Source organism: Pezoporus occidentalis, unplaced genomic scaffold (genome assembly GCF_034315485.1).
Source record: "Pezoporus occidentalis ecotype Australia unplaced genomic scaffold, CSIRO_AGI_Poc_V1 ctg53, whole genome shotgun sequence".
In the NCBI taxonomy this organism is placed as follows: Eukaryota; Metazoa; Chordata; class Aves; order Psittaciformes; family Psittacidae; genus Pezoporus; species Pezoporus occidentalis.
In genome coordinates, this window is record NW_026915866.1 from 4,443,840 (window position 1) to 4,465,930 (window position 22,091).

At 40.2% G+C, this 22,091-nt stretch overlaps 1 protein-coding gene across 2 annotated transcripts in view; it reads left to right on the plus strand.

Moving 5' to 3' along the window:
- Window positions 1–22,091, plus strand: part of GRID2 (glutamate ionotropic receptor delta type subunit 2) — a 735,631-nt gene that overhangs the window by 654,851 nt on the left and 58,689 nt on the right. For both annotated transcript variants that reach the window (XM_062637614.1, XM_062637616.1), the window contains one exon: window positions 7,794–7,960. In XM_062637614.1, coding sequence (XP_062493598.1) covers window positions 7,794–7,960 — 167 coding nt within the window. The remainder of the gene's footprint in view (window positions 1–7,793; window positions 7,961–22,091) is intronic.

Below are 22,091 nucleotides of genomic sequence, written 5' to 3' on the forward strand. Positions count from 1 at the left end.
TGCCAGTCTGTGCAACAACCTGAACTTACAGCCTGAAAGAAATACTTAGAGACACCCTGTCCTGGCTCTTACGAATTCTCAGAGAAAGGGGATGCCAGGTATCACTGATAGGTAAAAATCTTAATAGGCTAGGACAAATCTCAGTTTCTTTCCACAGTTACATGAACCGCTGTACTTAACTGGAAGATTGACTGCTAGAGAAGAAGATTGATAGCTTTGTGCAGGTTTTCCAGATGAAGCAGCTTTCAAGATCACCAAATTCTATATGAAAGCAAAATGATGTGGAAGCACTTAGCCTTGTGATCTAAACCTGTTCCTTCATGCCCCAGCCCAAGTTTGTGAGATACAGTGGAGGTTGCCAGGAGTTAGTGCTTTTTGCCTTCTGCATTGTACCAAAATAAGGGGAAACTTGCTAAATTGTGCTGTACAATTTCAGAGTGAGGAAATAAGAGGGACTGAGAAGCATTTCTTCTGAAGCGTTGAAGTACCATTGTCTAGGTTTGCAGTGTCAAGCTGGCTCCATGCAAACCCGGTCAGGAAATGTTTATCAGAGAGAAGTATAAAATGGTTCAAGAGAAGATAGTTAAATTCTTTTACATAAGTAGTGGGACATTCTGAATCCTATTGCTACTATGAAAGTGGTCAGAGCTTTTGTACAAGGTATATGAAACATGGGAAGTCAATGTCTTTAATTTCTAAAATGAAATGTATTGTTTGAAATGAGCTTTTACTGGAGGATTTTTCAGTAATGTTGGTAGTTTTACAAAGAATTTTCTGTGGTTAAACTTCTTTTTCAGATGATGAATGGTTTTGATGAGTAGTTTTTTGACTTTTTATCAGTTTTCTATCCTTGCAGTTGGTATTCAATAGGTATTTCTTTGAATAAGGAATGCTACCCAAGAATTGCAATTAGATTGACTCTGCTTCTCTTCAAAGGAACAGGACAAGAACCCTTCAGTTAGTGTCATGTTGGATAGATTTAATTTAAAGAAGGATGCTGCTTCTCTAAATTCACCTGGGTTTATCTTCTTCGTGAGACTTCAATTTTGCTTTGCCACCCAAATGAAGAAGATTGATCTGTGCATATTTCCTTATGTAAATACTTTTACTGAGATTAGCTGCCACAAGGATACAAATATATCAGAAGATGGGGGTCAGACTTTTGGTTTAAATTTGTCTCACTATTGAGATTGCCACTTGGCCACCACAAATCTAAGTTCTTGAGGAACCTGAAGTGCTTCCATATGATTTCTGTATATGACCTTCACTGGGGTACCTGTGCAATACTCTCTATTACTGTTTGCAGCACTTAGTTGTCATTAAAAAAAAGAGAAACTGGCATTAAAAATAAAAAAGAAATCTTGCATTTCAAAGGTCTGCTTTGCTGAGATGTTTTTTTAATGATTTTTTTTTCTCCTGCTTCTTATTCCATCTGAAATCAGTGTTAGCTGTAATGAACCTGTGGTTCAGCTGCATGTCAGTGATCAGCATGATCTGCTGCCTCTTTCATGCTTTTCTGTGATTACCTGGAGAAACAGCTGGCTCTGTTCTCCCACCTCCCTCAGAAATTGTGCCTTTGATTGGCCTCCTCTCTGTCTTGCTCTGCATCTTTTCTTTCTTGTAGCTTACAAGATGCATTTAATTACAGTGCAAGATGTGATTGCACTGAACACTAGGAAAATTCTAAAACAAAGGCACCCTCTCATTACAGAGCTGTCATACCTTTGTAATTCTTCTAATTCCAGATGAATTATTCAAAGTCTGCTGAGTGTGTCAGGCAAACACGTGATCATGAGGCTTTTCTCAAGAAGCTGGTGGCAGGGTGCATATGAGGAATTAATGCTTTTCCTGGTGAAGCTTTGTCTGAGCAAATAGGCATGGAACTGAAGCTGATATGACGATGTAATGAAAGATAAACTTCATACTGAAGAAGAGATGAGGCTGGGATTTCTAACCTCTTCTTTCTTCCCCTAAGCTTTCTCGTGTTTCATTTCCTGCTGCCGTGCACTCCTGGGCACCAGCTTAATAATGCTTTTAGAAATTACTTTGCACTATTCTATTTTAATAAGTACAAAGAATAAGTTTCGATGTTTGTCAGATAGTGTCCCTTGAATTTAAAAAGCTTTCTATACACCCTGCAAAATGACATCCTAAGGGGTTATTATTATTTAATTAGATGTTTGCCTTGATGACTGAATAGAAGTTTATGTGTGTAGGTATATTCATTCTGTGCTTTAATACCACCATGGGAATTCAGCTCCTGTCATGCACCGCAGAGAGCTGTCGGTCAGATTTGTATTCTGTCTCCGCGATTGCATGACTGCATTTCACTCTGAAGTTACACAGGTCAGCCACAAGTGCTGGCCTGCAAAGGTGTGTGGGGCAAGAAGCTCCAAAATGGTACTTCAGAACTACAGAAAGTTTAGGTTTGAGAGAAATGTAAATTAGGGGGGTTTATTCAACAAAGCTGAAATGTGAGATTTTGTTTCATTGGGATCCAAATAGGAGTTAGCCAGAATTGTGCCTTTTGTGAACAAAACCACGGCTTGAAATCTTTGTCCCTGGAGGAAAACAAATCAGCAAATGGGAATTTCTCAAAAGGCAGAAGATCTGAATTCTGCTTCATTCTGATAAACAGCAACTTCACTGGCCTCTTGCAAGAGGATTATTGAGATACATGTGTTTCTATTCCCTTCTGCTGAAAAAAAATACCTCTGTTGTGAATGCTGTCAAGTTGTTTGGCAACATCTGACAACACAGAAATCAAGATTAAAGCTTCCACCACAAGTTTTATCTTTGCCTTTTCCCATTTTGAAGTACAATATCCACATTATGTATATTAGCTCTCACTTGAATATTTGTAAATGTTCATTCAATCTTGTTCCCTCTGCTTCATTCCACATGTAATAGCAGTCTTAGCCAGGCTGGTTTGCAGAATGGAGTACAGCCCTCTGCAGGCTGCAGCTACTCCATGCTTGTTGAATATTCAAAGATTATGTCAGAAATATAGTTTCTGTATTTATATATGCTAAAGCCTCAGGTCCACAGTGCTAGGCATAGGGCTAGCAGCATCGAATGGTATTTTTCCCCTGTGTAGTCAGTGCAGTGGAATGGTCCATACTGGAGAACATTAAGTGCTGTCTGGAGTAGGTGATTAATCAGTGTCCTTGACAAGTTTTACATCAGAGCTGGGGTTGCTGCTGCTATGTTGTTCATGTGTTCTTGGCTAAAATACAACTGACAGCTTTGTGAGCAGGGAAAGGTATACAGCAGACAGAGGGAAAGGATGGCACCTGATTCTAGTGGAAATGAATAGAAAAAAGCATCAGCACTCTGCCACCTGAGTGTAGGCACGGGGTATTCAGAAAATGTGCTTCATTTGCTTCATTAGCATGATTAATAATTTTCTCCTAGGAAATTAATACCATTTTAACCAGTTGAAACTTAAGATTTCCCTGGTCTTAAAAGTTGCACTGTTTTTATAACAGGTATGATTAAATATTTGAGAGGTCTCAAGGAAAAAAAAAGGAGCCAGCTTTGTTTAACCTACAGCCTATTGTGTATATTTTTTCTTTCATGAGGATTCTTTGTATTTCATTTAAAGACGAATTTAAAATACAGAAAAGATATTGTCAAAAAATTCAAGTATGAAATGTTGCAGTAGTTGATGTTCACTTACAGTTATTTTTTTCTGAACTTTATAATTTTCTAGACCTAGAAATGTGGGTTTGGAATGCTGGAATTGTACATAAGTACATTATTCAGTGTACTCTGCATGAATGGATTAACTGTAAGAAGAAATATTATCCACATCCTTGTTGGCATAAAATATGTGCATATGCAACAGTGTAATGGCTTTAAATGATTTCCTGGTATAACTTAACTGGGTTTTGGTGGAATCATCAAAGGTGAATTTTGACTAATATATACAGGCAGGGCTTCAGTAAATAAAAATCTCACAAATGTGCAGTGATAGAAAAAATTGCTGGTGGCCCCTATTCTATGTAACAACTCTTTTTACAGTAACTCCATTGGAATTGCTCACAAAACCGAAGTCAAGCATTTCTGTCTGGTACTGTACCTCCCAGTTTCACTTAATGACCGGTGTGGCACATGAGTTCAAAATACCATGGTGAACAACCAAGAGGTTCGATTTTGTCTGTAATTTTTATTGTTATATAGGGGTTTTTTTTCATTTTTCTATGGTTATAGTAATCAGATACTCCAAAAACCTTTTTAGCCTCTGTCATACTGATAGGCAGGATGCCACATGGAAGGAGACTGAAGTGTCAGCTCTCCGTGCCCTGGTGGACTGGAAAGCTGGGGTTGCTGCTAAATGATAATACACTGCCCTCCTACAAATGCTTCCCTGGTGATCCTGGGCTGCACGGTGGTATGTGAACAGCATGCAGATTTGTCACCATCCGGAAATGTTATTATCTCAACACAAAATTTAAATCTGCTATGTGGAAATGTAGAATCAGGGATGCAGATCTTTGGCAAGTAGTAAGATGCGTATTACAAAGAACCATTTCTTTTCCCAAGGAGCTTTTGCTTTCATTTATTCCCCATAATGGACTGCCTGTAAGCTCCTTAACTTTTTCTTATAATGCAGAGCTAGACTTTTTGCTATTCATTTTGAGGGCTGAAGTGGAAGTCTTCACCATAGCTATTGCAATGCTACAAAATACGTGCTTCTCATAGTAAAAGGGAGAGAAGGAAGGATGTGGGGGCTTGATATTTTGTTCTGAAATTCCCTTCTCCTTTCACAAGGAGCATCATCCCCCCTTTTCATAGTATAGTTACCCCATATTTGTAGGTACAAATGTGTGAAATGTCATCAGGGCTCCAGATATGCTATACTGTAGCAAAATTATATTCTTAAATCTTTAGGCAAAAACCCACCTTAAGCTGCATGAAAGAGTGATGGGCAGACAGTTTAGACTGTGAATCTCAGCAGAAGGGTATGCTAAAAAGGGAATCATGTGCCCCCTGAGCTGCCAGATAACTAATTCTCTCTTACTGAGACAGGTGTTTTTCTTGTGCATAAAAATTAAGAATTGGAGGTAGTTCAAAAGTAGTGTCACTGCTAATGGGAGGACTGAAATGAGAGATTGGGAAGAAAAGATTAAAGAAAGCTGTATCCAGCTCAGCTAAGTAACAGAAAGTTTCATCAGGAATTGTAAAGTGTCAGCCCAAAAGTGAGAGTATTTAGAACTGAAAAAGGAAAAATATCATGAAAGTTATTTTTTGCAAGAAGTAGTACAAATAAATACCCTGAATAGCAACGAAAACTGTCAGACTGAGGAGCAGTTCCATAAAGAAAGTGACTGCAAGCGCAACAGTTGCATCTTAGGTTTGCTCCATGGATTTGAATTCCCTAGATTTGTAAATAGATAGGGCAAAAATGATAAAAATGATGTATTTTATGGCATGGAACAGTCACGTAACGAATGTAGATGGCTGGAATTATCCCTTCTGGCTCTTCAATCTCTTTCCTGCCCCATGCGCTTTAACAGAAGCTCACTGTGATTTTATCTATGAAACACAATATCTTTGTGGGAACCTGAACTGTGATGTTACCGGGTCTGCTCTAAGGATCTTTTATACACCACTTCATCACAGATATTATTGTCAGTAAATGCTTTTACCACTTTTATGTATTCTCACTGTGAGTTGTTTTACAGCCAAGCAGACAAATCAAGAGAATTTTTCCTGACCAGTTGAGCAGCTGATAAGTCTCTTTACACGTACTTAGGTAAATTCAGTGCCCTAGGATGCTAAAAGGGTGGGTTAGGACAAAAGCAGGTTTCAAAACGTAACCCTCCGCTCTTGCCATCACCTCAAAGGTTATCTCCCTGCATGTAAAATTACTTGTCTTTTTGAACCCCAATTTTCCTTAATGCCTTTGTTTGAAAGGTCCGTCTGATCCTCCTCAGGATTCATTTCCCCTCTTCTGAGCTTTTTTTTCCTATTTCCCTCCCTTGCTGTCTGCACATCATGATTCTTTTTCAGGCTGAGTCACTGTCCTTTTCAATGCTCCTAGGAAGGGCTTTTCTTCTTAGTTGTGTTACCAATTTCTCAGCCAAGTGGTGCCTGTAGGAAGATCAGAATAACCTAAGCTAGGAAGAGCTCTGTGAATTGCAGTGCCTGTTAGACAAGCATACAAGTCGGATTGTTTGTTAACAGCGAGTTCACTTCTATCCCTTATTTGCTGGCCTTTTAGATAGACCTAAACCTCCTCTGAGAGGCCAAAAAAAAACCCCAACTATTGACCACTTTCAGACCCAGAAGATTAAACTGACCCAATCCTGCATTGGTGTGTGTGTATTTTGAAAAGAATTTTCTTTATCTTGCCATTCCTGTGGAGTCCGCAGATAATAGTGCTCCCTTTCTGCTCCAAAATCTGCACAAATCCTCCCTGTATCATGCCTATGAATGGAAAACAAAAATACTCCTTTCCCAGGCCTGCAGTGAAAAGGAAAGTGTCCCAAATACAATTTGTTCGTTGTGCACTACATCTTGTGAGCAAGCAGCCGGTGTGCCTTGCTTCAGTAACTTTTATATGTAAACAGTCTTTAAAAACATAATCTACATTGTCAAAGACTAATCTAAATGATGTACTGACATTGCTTATTTTGATATGCTGAGTTGGTTTTAAATTCTCTCTGGATTGCCTGGCCCCAGATGGCCTTTTTGCATTTTGTTTACTTTTCACTTAGCTGTCATGTATTTATTCCCTTTAGATGTACAAAGTCAATGGGTTCAGTCTAGTTTTACAGCTTAGCTGGCTAATATGCATCAGGAAAGCACTGAGTGAAGCCAAGCAGAGGGTCAAGAAAGAAACAATGTGGTTCTGCAGGTCTGACATAGAGACCAGCAGAACAGAAAACTGTAAAAGATCTGGTAGAGCAACTAGAATTTATTATTTCTTTCGGAAAAAGCATGATTTGACTGGAAAGTAGAAATCCACTGAAATAGGGAAGGATTTGTTTAGACTGAATTTCTGTTTTAAAAGCTTGCTTATGAATAAATGCTGCAATTACACTATGCTGAAATACATCCTGTTTAAATGAAAGGAAAAATCTGGATTTGTTTCAAATGTAAACAGGTAGAAAAATGTTACTTTAAAAGCTTTTCAATACAAGAAGTTGTTCTGTGTATATATCTCAGTAAAACATTTAAAATTGCTTCCATGAACTTGCTGTACAGAAAGTCCATGTACAAAAAGACATGTGAAAATCCTTCATGCTGAGAAAAATAATTCCAGAAAATACAGTTGTCATGATCTTGCCCACAATCATTCATAGAGCCCAAGAGGGAAATTCATGACACTTCTGGCAACCTGAAGCATGACTGAAACGTGGGTCATTTTGAATGGTGGTCTTCCATCTGGATAGCCATGCCTACCGTCCCACTGTTCTCCCCAATGTGAATATCTACCTTCCTCTATATGGTTAGGTTTACAGCTGAAAGAAAAAAGCTTTAAGGGAGATTTTGGTGGAATTTAGCATTGATAGAAGGAGCCTGATGTTTCCTTTGTTTCTTGAAGAATGATAGCACAGATCTGCATGGCGCTATTTCACTGACGCCTTGTTGTTTTCAGATCACATTCTGCAGAAGTGCTTGGCCAAAGCAGCTCTGCAGCACTTTTTGTGCTGACAGCTGTTGGGAACCCAAACTTCACTTCTTTTAAAGAAGAGACTGTGCAGAAACTGCCATGTTCTTAGATACACCAACCTCCTTTTAGACTGGACAGTCCATAGTCTGAGCTCTTCTTCTGTTTACCACAGGTGAAACATGGGAACTATGCCTTTGTATGGGATGCAGCGGTACTGGAGTATGTGGCCATCAATGACGCAGACTGCTCTTTTTACACGGTCGGGAACACTGTGGCAGACAGAGGATACGGGATCGCACTGCAGCACGGCAGCCCCTACCGAGATGTCTTCTCACAAAGGTAAGGGGGAGCAGGTCCTAAGGGATGGTCTTTCTTAGCTCTGGAAGCTTCTTTTAATTTAATTTTCCACAAAGGGAAACATCTTGTGCTTGCAATCCATTTAATTTCTTACATAGGCATTCATTTCCTCAGAGACATAGGATTAGTCACTTTTCTAGAAACTGCATTAAAAATACTTTATACTTCTCTAATTTGAATTGTTCTTGTTTCATTTGGAAAACATTAATGAGATAGGCTAAACTTCATTAGCAGGAAAATGAGGAAAGAGTTGAATCATTTGTTATAGAGGGACAGCATAATTCAACAGAAGCTGTTTCTTAAAGAAAAAAGTAAATTGGGACGCTGATAGGAAACCTGAAGGGGATGTACAAGAAAATCTGATGTTTCAGTGAAAAGACCCCTACTAGTACCCAAAAGCTTAGATGCTTATCCCACTACTAATCTGTCTCTTGGGCTACCACAGTGAGATCTCAAGATGTTTCTGGTATTGTGTTTCTACGAGGTTATTTATTGTGCCTTTGCAATATTTGTTTATCACTCCAGTATTGATTCCTAAATCAGGATGTCTGTGAAATGTGAAAAACAAACATTTAAAAAGTGTCATATCTCCAGCCTGTTTTTTACAAAATGTGGGCTAATCTCATGATCGTTTTCCATTCTGCACCTATTTTCTCAACCCAGTTTCTAATGGTTTGTGTTAGAGGCATGTAACAAAATTTGACAGTTGCTGTGATGCAATTTCTTTTTTGTGTGGTTGCTATAATGAACATGAACCATCTTAAGAATATGCTTCATTCAGGCTATTGCATTTGCCTTCAGTACACAAGATGAAGTAGAGGGAAAGCAGTCAATAAGTAACAGTATGCAGACTCAAAGGATCCACTGCTCACACATACTGCATTAAGAGAGAAGGCTCGAATTCTTTGTTCTATGTTGGGAGTGGTTTGGTTGAATTTTGTGGTGATGTAGTAACATAATACAAACTCTCATAGGATCAATGAAAAAATAATTTTAATGAAACATATATAATATATATGTTACAATTAGCTTTATAGGCAATTATTTACTGAATACTTTAATACTTTTATATGCCAGCTATGGTCAGGCTGGCTCTGCTAAAAATCTCTGTCTCTGTAATGTTCAGGGTCTCCATGCAAAACAAAGGAGTAAAATTTCTTCCCATACTCATTCTAAAAAGTGCTTTCAGAGATCTCCGGTGCTGGTGAAGGTGTTAAGTCAAACGCTTCAGAGTGTGACCTGTGTAAGCCTGAGTACAAAAATCTGAACACACAGGGGAGTTTCATAGGCTGTGACTTTATTACTAAATACAGCAAGCCTGCCAAGTGGCAGAGCATGGCTCATGTCCACACAGATAAGCATTCTTCATCCCTGCCACCACTGCTCTCCAAGTGAAGGTGGATGCATACAAACCACCCCTTAGGGACTGCTTCTGGCATCATTTATATACTTGTTATTGTTCTCAGTACATGGGGGAAATGGTTATGGCTGGTTCTGGTAAGCAGTTATCTTCTTTGTCATAGAATTCGGTACCTGGAGAGGCTAGGTTACATCTTCTGATGCACTGTTTTGGGGAACTACTGGATCATTGGTCTGTGCAGGCCTGACATTTCCAAGTACAATTTTGGTTTGTAACAAAATTTCAGCATGTCAGTGCATTATTGTATCTTGAAGCTGTAGGAAAGCAGAAAGAAGCATAAAAAATTGCACATATATAGCTCTCTTTATCTGAAGATCTTCAAGGAATATTTAAATATTAGCATCTCTCAGTGGAAAGTAAATGTCATTTCCATTTAATGCTTAGGGAGGCCATAGCATAAGGAGACTTAAATGAATTCCCAAGGCCAGATGCTTTCCCTGGTGGAATTGGGGATCATAGGCATTTAGAGTTCCTCATTTTCCATTTCCTGCTATAGTTATCAGAATTCAGGTGGATAAAGAAAGAGATTATTTGTGAGATATTGGGCCACAGCAGGGTCTGGATGGATACACAAAATTTAGCACTGATGAGAAAGTAACTCATAACATTATCAAGAGTAATGGTTGAACAGAGAAACTGGAATTTGCTACTTACTGGAGAATTTAGAGAGCCCAAGATATATATTCTGAAAATGTGTGCGCTACCACTTAAATCTTTATTTCCGTATTATAAAAGCATATTATATTGCACTTCTAATTATGTCCATAGAGATTTACGGTCTGAAGCTGTGAAACACCATATAAGAAACACATGAAAGGGCATGCTTACAAGGTAGCTTACAAGGTTTTGTTCCAAAAACCCTTCAGTACTGTTCCCTATGATTACTTCCATGTGGTTTTCACAAATCATCCTTACTTTTCTTCCTAATGAAAAATATGAACAACCTTCAGCTGCTGCAGCCTGCATGCTAAATAAAGGGGGAAATAGATTTCACTATATAGGACTCGCAAATGTTCACATGAATATTTCACATTCTTTAATGCAGTAGGGAACTGGTTTGAAATATATTGGCATTTCTTGATCTTTCCCAAAATAAATATATTTATGTGAAAATACAGGGCTTCTCTTTTATGAAATTTCGTATAAACCTGTAAGCTGTACAGTATTAAATCCCTAGGGTGCCGCTGTAAAAGGTCTGGCAAGCTTACTGAAGATTTTGGTCTCAGCGCAGGAAGCATGGGCATGAGCTTAAGGCTTTTCATTACCTTTTCCAAACATTCAGGCAACTCCCAGAGAAGCAGGAAAAGCGATAGAGAGGTATAAGCACCCACCGTATATCTCCAGTGCTATGGGGTGTGAGCTGTAGTCGGGATAACACTGTAGTGAAGTTGCTTAAGCATTCAGGATTTCCAAAAACAGTTTTATGTTTGGGATGTCTGCTATGTTGTTCTCCAGGGGATTAATACATACAAAATGCTGTTGCCTTTGGGGACTGCAATAGTATTCACCTCTGTTAAGTATTCAAGTCTCTATGGGAGTTTACCCATCAGTTAGGCTACTTAAGAAAGGTATTAAACCTGCAATCAGTTTGAGATTCAGGGATGCCATCAAAACACTTCCATGGCCTTGCAAAAATTAAGTTCCCTCATGATATTTCCTCCCATAACTCATGGTGATGGCGTGCCCCTTTATACCACAGGCAGTTGAAGTGGTGCGAAAAAAGAAGCCTGAAACAACTGAGAACACGGGGAGAACCAAAGCCGTGGTGATGGTCCTAGTGGCCATCTACCTGTGTAGTACCTGTGTTAGGGATGTGGGACTGCAGCTGATGACCTCCTGGTTGTCTGGTACCCACCACACTGAAGAAGAACACAAGATGCGGTACCCTGAGCATGCTGTGGAGCCAGTGCTGACAGCCACCCTGCTCCCAGCCTCAAAGTGTTGCTGCTGGCTAGCGCCCATGTATTTGCGTGTCCTACCAGTACAGAATGAGCCTCCAGTTACCAAGGAACCAGAAAGTGAAAATGCTCATAAGGCTACAGATAAATTAACACCAAAGGTTCAATATATACGTGATTTTAAATTGATACAATTAAGCAAGTATGGTGAAAGAATATACTGCCATTGAGGTACATTTGCTTGTATTGGTTCATATTCTGTGTATAATTTTACAAGTGTAAGGTGATGTCTATACCCTTTAGAGAGAAGAGTGAGTGCTCCCACATATTTGAAGTGATTCAATTTAAAATCAGAATTATTCTTACAAGTTTGGGTATAGTGAAATATTAGTGGAGTGTGCGGCAAAATGCACATCACTTAGAAACTCCACATACATTTGCTGGGCTTTAAAGAAATTAATTCTAGCCATATCACAGAAGATGAAACCGTGTTCATGATTATTCTTCCCAAGGAAAATCAAGAAAATTAGACTCAAGCAAATCTATCATTTTGGGGATGAACAAGATGTTTTTGATTAGAAAAGTTATACCTTTCAAAGTGCAATATCAGTATGCCTTCAGAAAAGCATTTTGTGCAGGTACAGTTTAGTGAAGAAGGGTAACAAACTGAAAGCACTGTAAAGAATCCGGTCTTTGCGCCCTTTCTTCTTCACATGCAGAAAATCTCCTCTAGGCCACAACGAAGACATAAGCAGCAGTGAGTGGTCTGAATGCAGAATGAGACTGGCTTCTTGCTGTATTGGCATGGCAAAGTGGCCAGCTGGGATCCCACTGTCCAGCCTGTGACCACTGACTAGTGCTCTCTCTGAAAACAGACACTTCAAGTCCATCCTGAAAATAGACGTGTGACTGTAGCACAGCAATATAGAAAATAATGTGGGTAACATCTGAATGATGGACCTGTCATAACATCCTGATGATTTTATTCACATTGCAGATCTTAAGGAACATGTCTGGCTATGCCATTACGCAGCCAGTTGATATGCCCAGGTAGATTGCTGTCCCTTTTTCTTTGCCACTAAGACTTAACCTTCTGAGCACCAGCAGCATGCAGGCAGAGTGTCAGTTTTCTCTCAGTATGTATTTTTCTTTCCAGGTAATGACAGGGGCTGTAATAATGGAACTGCCAAATTTACTAGGAGAGTTCGAAGAGGATGTGTCACTTAGTTCATGAGGAACTGCATACTGACACTAAATTTGACACCTGTTAGGAAGTCTTTTCAGCCCTAAACTCTGAAACTTCCATTGCACCCCTGGGAGGTATAAATTTAATTGCAGCCTTCTTTCAGAGTGTTTCATAGGATGTCTGTGCTTCCTACAGTGCAGGAGCAATGGCTTGGGCACTGCACTGGTGGCTGGCTTTGGTGGGGGTCAAGGAGGAGGCAGCAGCAAAGCGCTTGGATCCTTCTTATGTCCCTGCTGCTTCTGCTGGTTCTCTCTTCTTCTGCACTACAGTCCTGGCCACGCAGTGCGTTAGAGGCAGAGGGAGAGGAAACACTAAGTTCACACTTATCAGAGGCCAGCAGCCAAATCTCCAGTTAACTAACTAGAAGCTGTCAACACCCAGTACTATTGAAAAAGCAAGCTGTAGTTGTTTTGCCTTCCTCATCTCCCAGTGAGAATGTAATTCTTGTGCATTCTGCCCCTAAGACTTCACTTTGAAATAAAAGGAAACAGTGACAATATTAAAAAAAAAAAGGGCAAGATAGCCCTCAGAGCCCACAGAATGGGACTCTTGCTTGTTGTCCATCAGTTGAGTTGCCCCAAATGGCATTCACCCTGCCCAAGTACGAGCTTACGGACACTTAAAGTTGTCTGTGTGCCAAAAGAAGCAGCAGCGGTTGCATACCTCCTGGTGATCATCTGTGAGAGGTGGGGCATGTGATGGAATAATGTATGGAAGGTACAACTACCATATGGCTTCAGCAGAAGCTATTGAATTTGGTATAAATCACAAAAGGTAGCAAAGAATTTGTGTTACTGCTAGAGAAGCCAGTCACGTCTTTCTGTCCTGGAGGTTGGAGGGAAGAAATAGATACTTATAGTTATTTCCATATGGCAACCCCGAAGACATCTCACTAGCATCAAGTGTTGCCCTTTCAGATGTCCAAAGCTTTGGAGGCAAAGAAGAGAGCCATCGTGTAGCATTTCAGACTTTCCCTTGCGAATCAGAAGCTATATGCTTTAAATAAATGGTATGGATTTTCTCTTGTCCTTTTTTTATCTCATCAGCAAAACCCTGAGTTTTAGAAAGTTCCTGCCCTCAGTCATAAATATATGTTCTTCCTGTCTCCTTGCTATTAATTCTCTCTCCTGAGATTTTCTTTCAGTGTCTTGGAGGTCAATGACATCCAAAGACTCCCGTGCAAAGAAAATTACTTCCTAACTACTTTGATTTCTTTTTCTGAGTCCTTGGGACTGTGTACTCCTTTCTGTGAGGGGATCCTCCCCCAGCCTGGGTTTTAGGGATTTTGGTGTTTGTTTTTTTCCTCAATGAAAACCCAAGAGGGAGTGTTCCTTACTCGCTGATTTATCTTTTACCAGCTATGGGCAAAATCAGTGTTTTGGGTAACATCCTAACCCTGCAGAGGTCTGACAATAATGGTCTAGTTGGATTTTTCATTATTAAATACAGTGATCATCTGCAGAATGGTGGATGCATTATTAAGAGCTCAACTTCACTTTGCTTTGGTTATTTGCTTAGAATTTAAATACTGTTCTGAGCTGTATATATAACATTCTGAAAAACACAGGAGAGAAGCTAGTAAAATCCCCACCCAATGAATCTTTTTCTTATTATTCCAGAAAATAAGAAAACTGCAGGTTGGGAGAATTATTGAACTTGAAGCAAACTCCTGAATTTAAGTAAAAAACTTTAATTCTTAGAAGCTGCCTTTAGATCATGTCACAAGTTCATGTAACTCAAATTACATTAGTGAGAGGAAAAAAATAATCAAAATTAATTCCAGATTTCTGAGCAATCTGTCATGAGTATCCAGTCCTAACTGATTCAGATATAGGCACTGTTAATAAAAGCCTTAACTTCAGAGTAGCACATAATAAAAAGACAGTTTCTTAGATAACCAGGATCCTAAATAAATACCCTGTAGTAACATACCAATATAATATTTCTTGGCTATCTAAAATAACACAGTTTATCCTTTTTTTTTTTCTGTCTACTTTACATTCAAAGGGGTGCAACTGGGAACTGCACAGGCCATAGGCCTCAAAGCACATCCACCTTCCCTTTTCCTGACTGAAGACCTCAAATATGATCTGTAACTGGCCTTCATGCCAGGAAACTCACCTTGTGGAAGTGCTTCTCGGACAGACAGCTGCCTGCTTCTGCATTCTGCAGAGTTCATTCCCAGGATGCCAAATCCAGGCTGAAGTCCTGTAACCTCCAATGGATTATGAGAAAACACGTAGCTTCATTCTGATTTTTAATAGTGGTATCCATTACTTCACATAAAGCCCTAGCAGAACGTTTTGTCCCACCACTATTCTCTCTTCTTCTTTCCACTAAGCCCACAACTGTCTGATCTAAGTTTACAGTGTCCTGTAATCCTGTATGAGCACATTGCCAATAGTTTTCCCTAAGGATGTCCTTTTGCATCCAGCTCCCACTAATGGCCTAATGCAGAGCTGGAGGTTTTGAAGATTCCTGCACTGACATCAGAATTGTTTCTCACTTTACTATCCATTCACATCTCACTGGCTAGCAGGGGCTGCTGGCTGTAGGACGACAGAGAAGCTGTGGCTTCCACACATTGTGTTACAAGGGCAGGACAAATGGGTTTATTGACTGCCAGTGGTGTGCATCTGGTGCTTGCAGGTCTCACAGTAAATTCATGGTTAGAAGTTGAGAGAGATGGAGATGCTACAGAAACACAGACTTCAGCAACTTTTTAATCTGTTGTAATATTAACTGATGAGGTGGGTTAAAAGTTTCCACAGCAGGTCCAAAGTTTGTAACATGCACATAATGGAGAATTAATTCATGAAAACATATAAAGGCAGCAGGCAGATTAGTGGACTTTTTAAATATACCATAATATATTAATTGATGGGGTAAGTTGAATGATCCTGAAGTAGCAGCACTGGGATGAAGCGTGAGAAAGAAAATCATAAGGGAAAGGCATTTGATCTTCTTGCATTTATATAACATAGAGCTATGAGAATCAGAGGGCTGCCTGTTGGCTTCACGATGGGACGGCATCTCTGTGTCCAAATGATACTGTGGTGATGGAGTTGTTGCACAATGGAAGAGGTGCCATGAAAAAGACATCTTCATGTCTTCTCTTTTTCCTAAACAATGGAATGATTAGGAATAAAATCACTTTCAGAAAGGGTACTGCATTCAATGTTTCAGAAAGGCAAGCCAGGTGAGCTGTTTATGCATGTTAATTACCCATCATTGCCCATGAACCACCCCAATGAAAGCTGTCTTAACTAACTGTAATGTGCAAAATTGCCAGTAGATATCACTTTGAAAGCTATTTCTTACTACTTTCTATCCACTTTACAGCTTTAGGCACCTCAGACTTGGTGTGTAAAATGACCATATTATACCACAACATGCGTGCAGTACATGTGTGCAGTGTTGCTCATCCAACTATGTGGAAGCAGCATTTATTTTAAGCTTAGTTGTTCGTCTGTTTTAAAGTTTTATAGAGTGAGTAAGTGCATGGCTGCAGAATTTGAAACTGCTTGGTTATAAATCTAGTGACAGTAAAGCTGGAAGTCTCGGTGAGTGGCTTCCCTCCAAGCACTTGCTTTTTTATGAATTCCTAAAGAAGAGATTAGGTTTACAGTTAGCATATATGTTCCCATAGTACATTCTTTGCTTTCTGGCTACCTTATCTTACATTTGTGTGCATCAGTCTTGAGAGGAACAGGTTTAACTTCTCACTCTGACTCAGTTGGGCAGTAGCATTGCCTTTTAAGTGGGGTGGAAAATGAGTGCAAAGCTTTCCCTGGACTTAGGAAAGAGCTGGGCATGCAGCTGTCTTGATAACTGAACATAATAACCACAAATAAAGGTTAAGCTTGCCTACCTCATACCAGCACTACCTGCCAGACATTCTCGACTCTTGACCTAAGTTGCTCAAAACACTGATCAACCTACTTCAGTTAAAATGAGCAAAAGCAGCAAAACAGGGGAGAGTAATAGATCTTTTCTAACCCATTTTGTTGGCTTAAAAGGTAATTAACCTTTAGCTGTACCATAAAGATAGTCTTCAGCTGGTCCTATTTTTCAGATAAAAATGAAAGACTTTTGTCTAAAAATAAAGTTTGTTTTCAAAGTTGAAATATGCTCTGTTGAATAGTGAACTTGATGATGTGACAACTGGAGGGATTTATCCATTCCTGAGATAAGAATTTTGCTTCCATCCATGGAACTGTGCAACAGTGGTTACCTCAGCCTACCATAAAACACCTGTATGTTATTTATCACTCATCCTTGAATCATCAGTAGGTGAAGAAAGGTGCTAGCCTTTACTTTATAACTTCAGTAAAGATCAGAGATAGGGAAGGGGAAAAAAGAGTGTGTGGAAAGTCCCTAGGACATAGAGCCAAGGAATAGTGGTAGCAGGGTTTCTAGCAGAGGTGTCCTGCTGAAATTGGATGCAAACAAGAGGAAAAGCTAGTTGCATGGACAGAGGGAAGGAGATGAGAGGCACTGAGGACAGGGAGGATCTGGGTGCTTGGGAATGATTGGGGGGGGGGGTGAATAAGTGGAGCCTTCCTTATTGCTCAGCTCGATTCATGCAGGGAGGAGATTAGCAAAGTGAGAAGTCTAAGGAAACTACTCAGAGAAGCTCTCTGCGGTGTCTCAGAGCAAACCCTTGGGGTAGGCTGCATCCCAGAGCAATCCGGTGGAGATCGGGAGGAGAAGTCAGTGTCTGCAGCAGGATCACCAGTATGTCTAAACACAGACGGGATTAGTGAAGATGGAAGGTGAAGATGGTGTGGGGAAACCTTTACTCTCTGATGCATGGGACCTCAGTATCCTTGGGATAAAAATGCTCTGGAGATATCACGAGGTCTTAAGGACCTCTGCACAAATCCCCAAGAAGACTTGGTGGTGACAAGGCAACCAAGGCAGTAAGCTGCAGAAAGGCTCAAGATTTTTATCTGGCATGGTGTAAACAGTAAGTGGCTTTGGAAAACTTCTGTGCTATGTGCTTCAGTTACCATGTGGCCTGAGTGGGCTCCACCAGAGCCTGCAAAGATCCGAGTGGTGGGAAGCGAGCATGTAGGCAACTGGAGCACACATCCAGATGCTGCAGGCATTACAGAGCCTCTGCCCAATCCAGGCAGAGAAATAGCTCACAGACTTAGTCTTTAGCCTTGTCCAGGTTCAGAACAGGCTCCCAGACAAGCTCAGCTTGGCTCTGTATTTTTGCAGGGTCAAAACAGATAGAAACATTTGCTAACATGAACCAGCTGGATATGTTGGGGGCTCCTGTTTGCACAATGTGGTTAGTGCCAATTAGGTTAGGTTAGCCCAAAACAAAGCAGGGCCCTGATCCCAGCTGTCATAGCTTCAATGGCTTTTCTGAACACCAAGGGTCTTTCCAGACCCAGGGTTTTTATTTAAACATGACTTCATTCTGCCTTACGACTAAGTGCAGGCAGAAAGAAAGGATATGGCTAAGGAAAAACTGCTTGCCACTTTATTCATAACACATTTTTGCAAAGTGCATTTGGTAATTTGCCATTGTAACCACCTGCACGTACAGCTTTCAGTGCAGAGCTCTGACACTGTATTTAGTTCATACTTTGACTGCTCAGCTAAAACTTCCATTTGTATGCATTTATTCTGCTTCACACATTATGTTATCAGTCACTTTCAATATTTCAAAGTCACAGCAGTTTTTTTTCTGACATAGATTTGTCAGAATGAACTGCCTTGATTGCTATTATTATAGACGGCAGTTCCTGACTAAGGGAAAAGACTTACATAGAACCAGAATATTTAAACTGCTGAATAAAACAATAGATAATGCAGAATAAAATTAGAGCAGATGAACAGAAATAGATGCTTTAAATGACCAGCCAAGTAAATAAAAAAAAAGTTAAGTTCATGTGCAAGGTGTTAAAAATGGCTCTTTTCTGCTGCCAGTAGTAAGTCGGTAAAGTATGTCATACTTGGACTTCTGTTAATCAAATACTTTATCATATTCCTCTAATGATCCCTCTGAATAGAAAGATTTTAATAATCAGTCCATTATAGTCACAGCACAATATGACAAGGGGCTTTGGCCTAGCTCGAGAGGGTGCTTACACTCCTGGTTTAAGTCCTGGTGGTAGTAATTTGTCATGGCACATAAGCACATCTCTCTCTTGCATGTGCTTAATAGCATGCAGGGACCTTGCTAGTTCACTCTAAAAGCCCTTACAGTTTAGGACTGAACCGGGGGGAAACACACTTGTTTGGAAATGTAATGGTCCTTTTATGCTTACTTTAACTTAAAAATCCTTTTACTTATGTTTGCTACTGTTGTCTTCAGCTGAAAAAGAGTATAACAATAGGCGAATTTCCAAAGCACTGAACAAAATCTGCCACTTTAACTACCTGGCTTTGTAGATAACTACATACTACAGCTGCTCCCACCAGTGTAGAAGGGTTTTAACTAGTAACAAGCACAAAAGGGCAAAATAACTGTACCGGCTGCGGTTTACCGGTGCGATGCCTAAACATGACCAAAGAGATCATCAATAACTCCAAAGACATCAGATTCCTATAGAAAGCCCATATGACAGATACGCTGTTGTTTTAGGTTTGTTTAGCTTTTTTAATTAAAAATTTGAATTTTTTAAATTTAAAAAACAATTTCCAGTAATTTACAGTAATATTGGGAGAGAAAAGTAGCAGAGTAGTAAGCACGGATTTGCAGCTTTGAGAGAAGGGACTAGAAGTTCCTGTCCCAGGACTGATTTTTTTTGGCTTCGGTTAGAGTATTCCATGTGCAGAACTGAGCCTTGAGTTAATTGAAAAGTAGGCACTCTATTTTTAATGTTGCCTTGTTGTATTAATTTCCTTGGGTTTGGAGGGACTTTAATTAATTAGTAGCGGATCTTCAGATCGTGGAATTATGCCAGATTTATGCTGGTTTAGCTGATGGGAGAATTTAATCCTATAAATATGTCTTTGGCATAATTTAGATGTAAGACTCAAGATTAACATAAATTCCCTGTTTCATGGGGATGTTCATTTCTTTTTTTGCCTGCAAAGTACTATGCGAAGCTACAGAAGTGTGTCAATTCTGACAGTCACGCTTGTGCAGCAGTCAGGGCTTTCAAAAAGCCGTCAGGGTTCACCTGCAGCACCAAATTTATCTGCATTCTTCCACCATTTTATATAAATCTGGAGAAAACTGTAAATTCCGTAGGAAAAAAAAAGCAATTGAAAATGAAGCATGTTTAATACCCAGAAGAAGTGAAGGTTTGCTGATCATCTTTATGTCCTTCCTAAATTAGAAACACCTAAAATGCTCATTTTTCATTTTTCTTAGGCGACATGGTTTAGTGTGAGGTGTCCCTGCCCATGGCAGAGGGGCTGGAACTAGATGATCTTAAGGTCCTTTCCAACCCTAACTATTCTATGATTCTATGATTCTTGAGTAGCAGTCTTGCTCCAAGTTAAATATATAAGGCCTCTTGAAAATAACGGGTCTTAGAAAGAACCTCTGACTGGTTTTTAAAACAAGAAGAAATACGTCCATGGTTATATATATATAAGTAAGTCACTGTGTTTGCAGCAGCATTTATATTTTATTCTCACCCCTAAAAAGAAATGTGTGTGTGTGTGGCTGGGCCAGTAGCAGACAGCAGACAAATAATGCATAACAATACCCTCTCCTTCTTCTTACAAGTGAAGGGGTTGTCACTCCAACTTGCAGTGGGAAACTGAGCTTGGGGAGATAAGTAACGCACCTAAGGTAACTCCACAAATCACTTGGCCAGCTAGCAAAGCCGTCACTTCTCCCACCACACCTTTTCTCCCCATTTCCCAGCTTTTCCTTCTTTATTCCTAGCACAGGCCACACAGATAAAATGCTTACTTGCTCTGAGGCCTTTATTGTAGAAGAAATCCAGGGTGGTTTCGGTGGGGAGGTGGGGGGTGGTGGTAAGGCCTGAGGTTAGGAGAAACAGCCTCACTGCTTCCACCGAGAGCGGCAATAGCTGAGATTAAGGGAGACTGCAGGCTGCAGAGCCAGCACAGCCACAGCATCCTTCCTCTCCCTCCTGCCAGCTTTATTTCAAATTACCTGATGCCTTGGCACCACCAGCTGCGTCCGTTTTTCTGCCCAAAGCGCTTTCCTACTGCTGCTTCAATTAACACCAACCCTTTTAGCTGCTCCAGTGTTGTATAGAAACCTGTTGTCCCTTGCACTGCCAGACAGGGAATGTGGTCTGCAGCAGGGCCCATGGGGTGCAGGGGAGCATTTCCCATTGTGGCTGGGCAAAGTCAGGGTTGGGGCAGCATAGAGAGGGCTGCCCCTTTGGGGTGATGGTCTCAAAACCACCTCAATAACACAGCTATTGTCTGGGATCAGAACTGTTCTTCATTTTTGTTCATTTGTATTTCCTTTTTTCTCCAGGTTTTAGGAAGTGTGAGTGGTTTGTTTGTGCATTGACCAATACTGTCGTCTTTTTGCTTGTGTTTGAAATAAAGCCTGGGTAAGCAACTGTCACCAGGAGACTTCTGTCCCAGGCTGGCAGGACTGGGAGCAGACCATGCTGTGCTCCTTTCAGCCTGTTGCAATTCAAGATGATTCCCACAGTGCTGTATTTCAGGTTCAATTCTGAAGATCTGCTTGCTCCCAGAGAAGCTTTCTCATCCCCCACAGGCACTTGCATACACGCTTGTATCTTTTGCAAAATTGAGGAAGAAGTAGAGCTGCCAGCCCTTCATCTTGTCTAGGCAACAATAAGCTGCTTGCTAAAATGTTTAAATGTTTCAGCCCTTTAGATCACTAATATACATCCAAATGATCCTTTACAGCTGGAATCACAGGGATGAATCTTAATAGCAATGGTGTGGGTTATCTCTGTGTAAATAGCACAGTATCTTTATTCAGCAGGAGAAAGACTGCAGGTCTGCACTGATATATTGATCTGGATAAACAGGATAGTTTATTCCTAACTGGAGGCACCTTCTCAGTTTGTGATGCTTGCAGGTAAACCTGATGATTTACTGTTCGTGGATATGGCAACATACATAATGTGCTGCCTACAAACCAAAGTCTTTTTCTCCGTAGGCCTGATTCTGACTTCATGAGCCTCCTGCTGTACTGCAAATACCACTGTGAACATTGCATCTGGGCAAGAAAGTCCCTCATTTCTGTTTGCTGTTCTTTCTGGCAGTCTACTTTGCTTTCATTTGGGGTGTTAGTAATGCTTGCCTTGAGTCATAGTGCTTTGACAGCAGGGTTGCAGGAAGATTTCTTGGCAACATTTGCTTTTCTAAAGAATTGTTTCCTGGCTGGAGGCTTATTACCCCCTCTGAACTTGGGCTTTCTTTCAGAGAAATTTCAGCTAAGTTTTTGGGCTTGGTTTGAATGAAATTGAGTTGAAAGAATTTGTGGTTGAATGAGGAAATACTCAAGGATTATTTTTTAACTCAAAATAGGGAACAAATTATGAAATCATGAGGCATTTGCTCAAGGCCTTTTCAATCAGAACTGCTGTTTTTAGCACACCATTTCTCCTGTGTTACACTGTC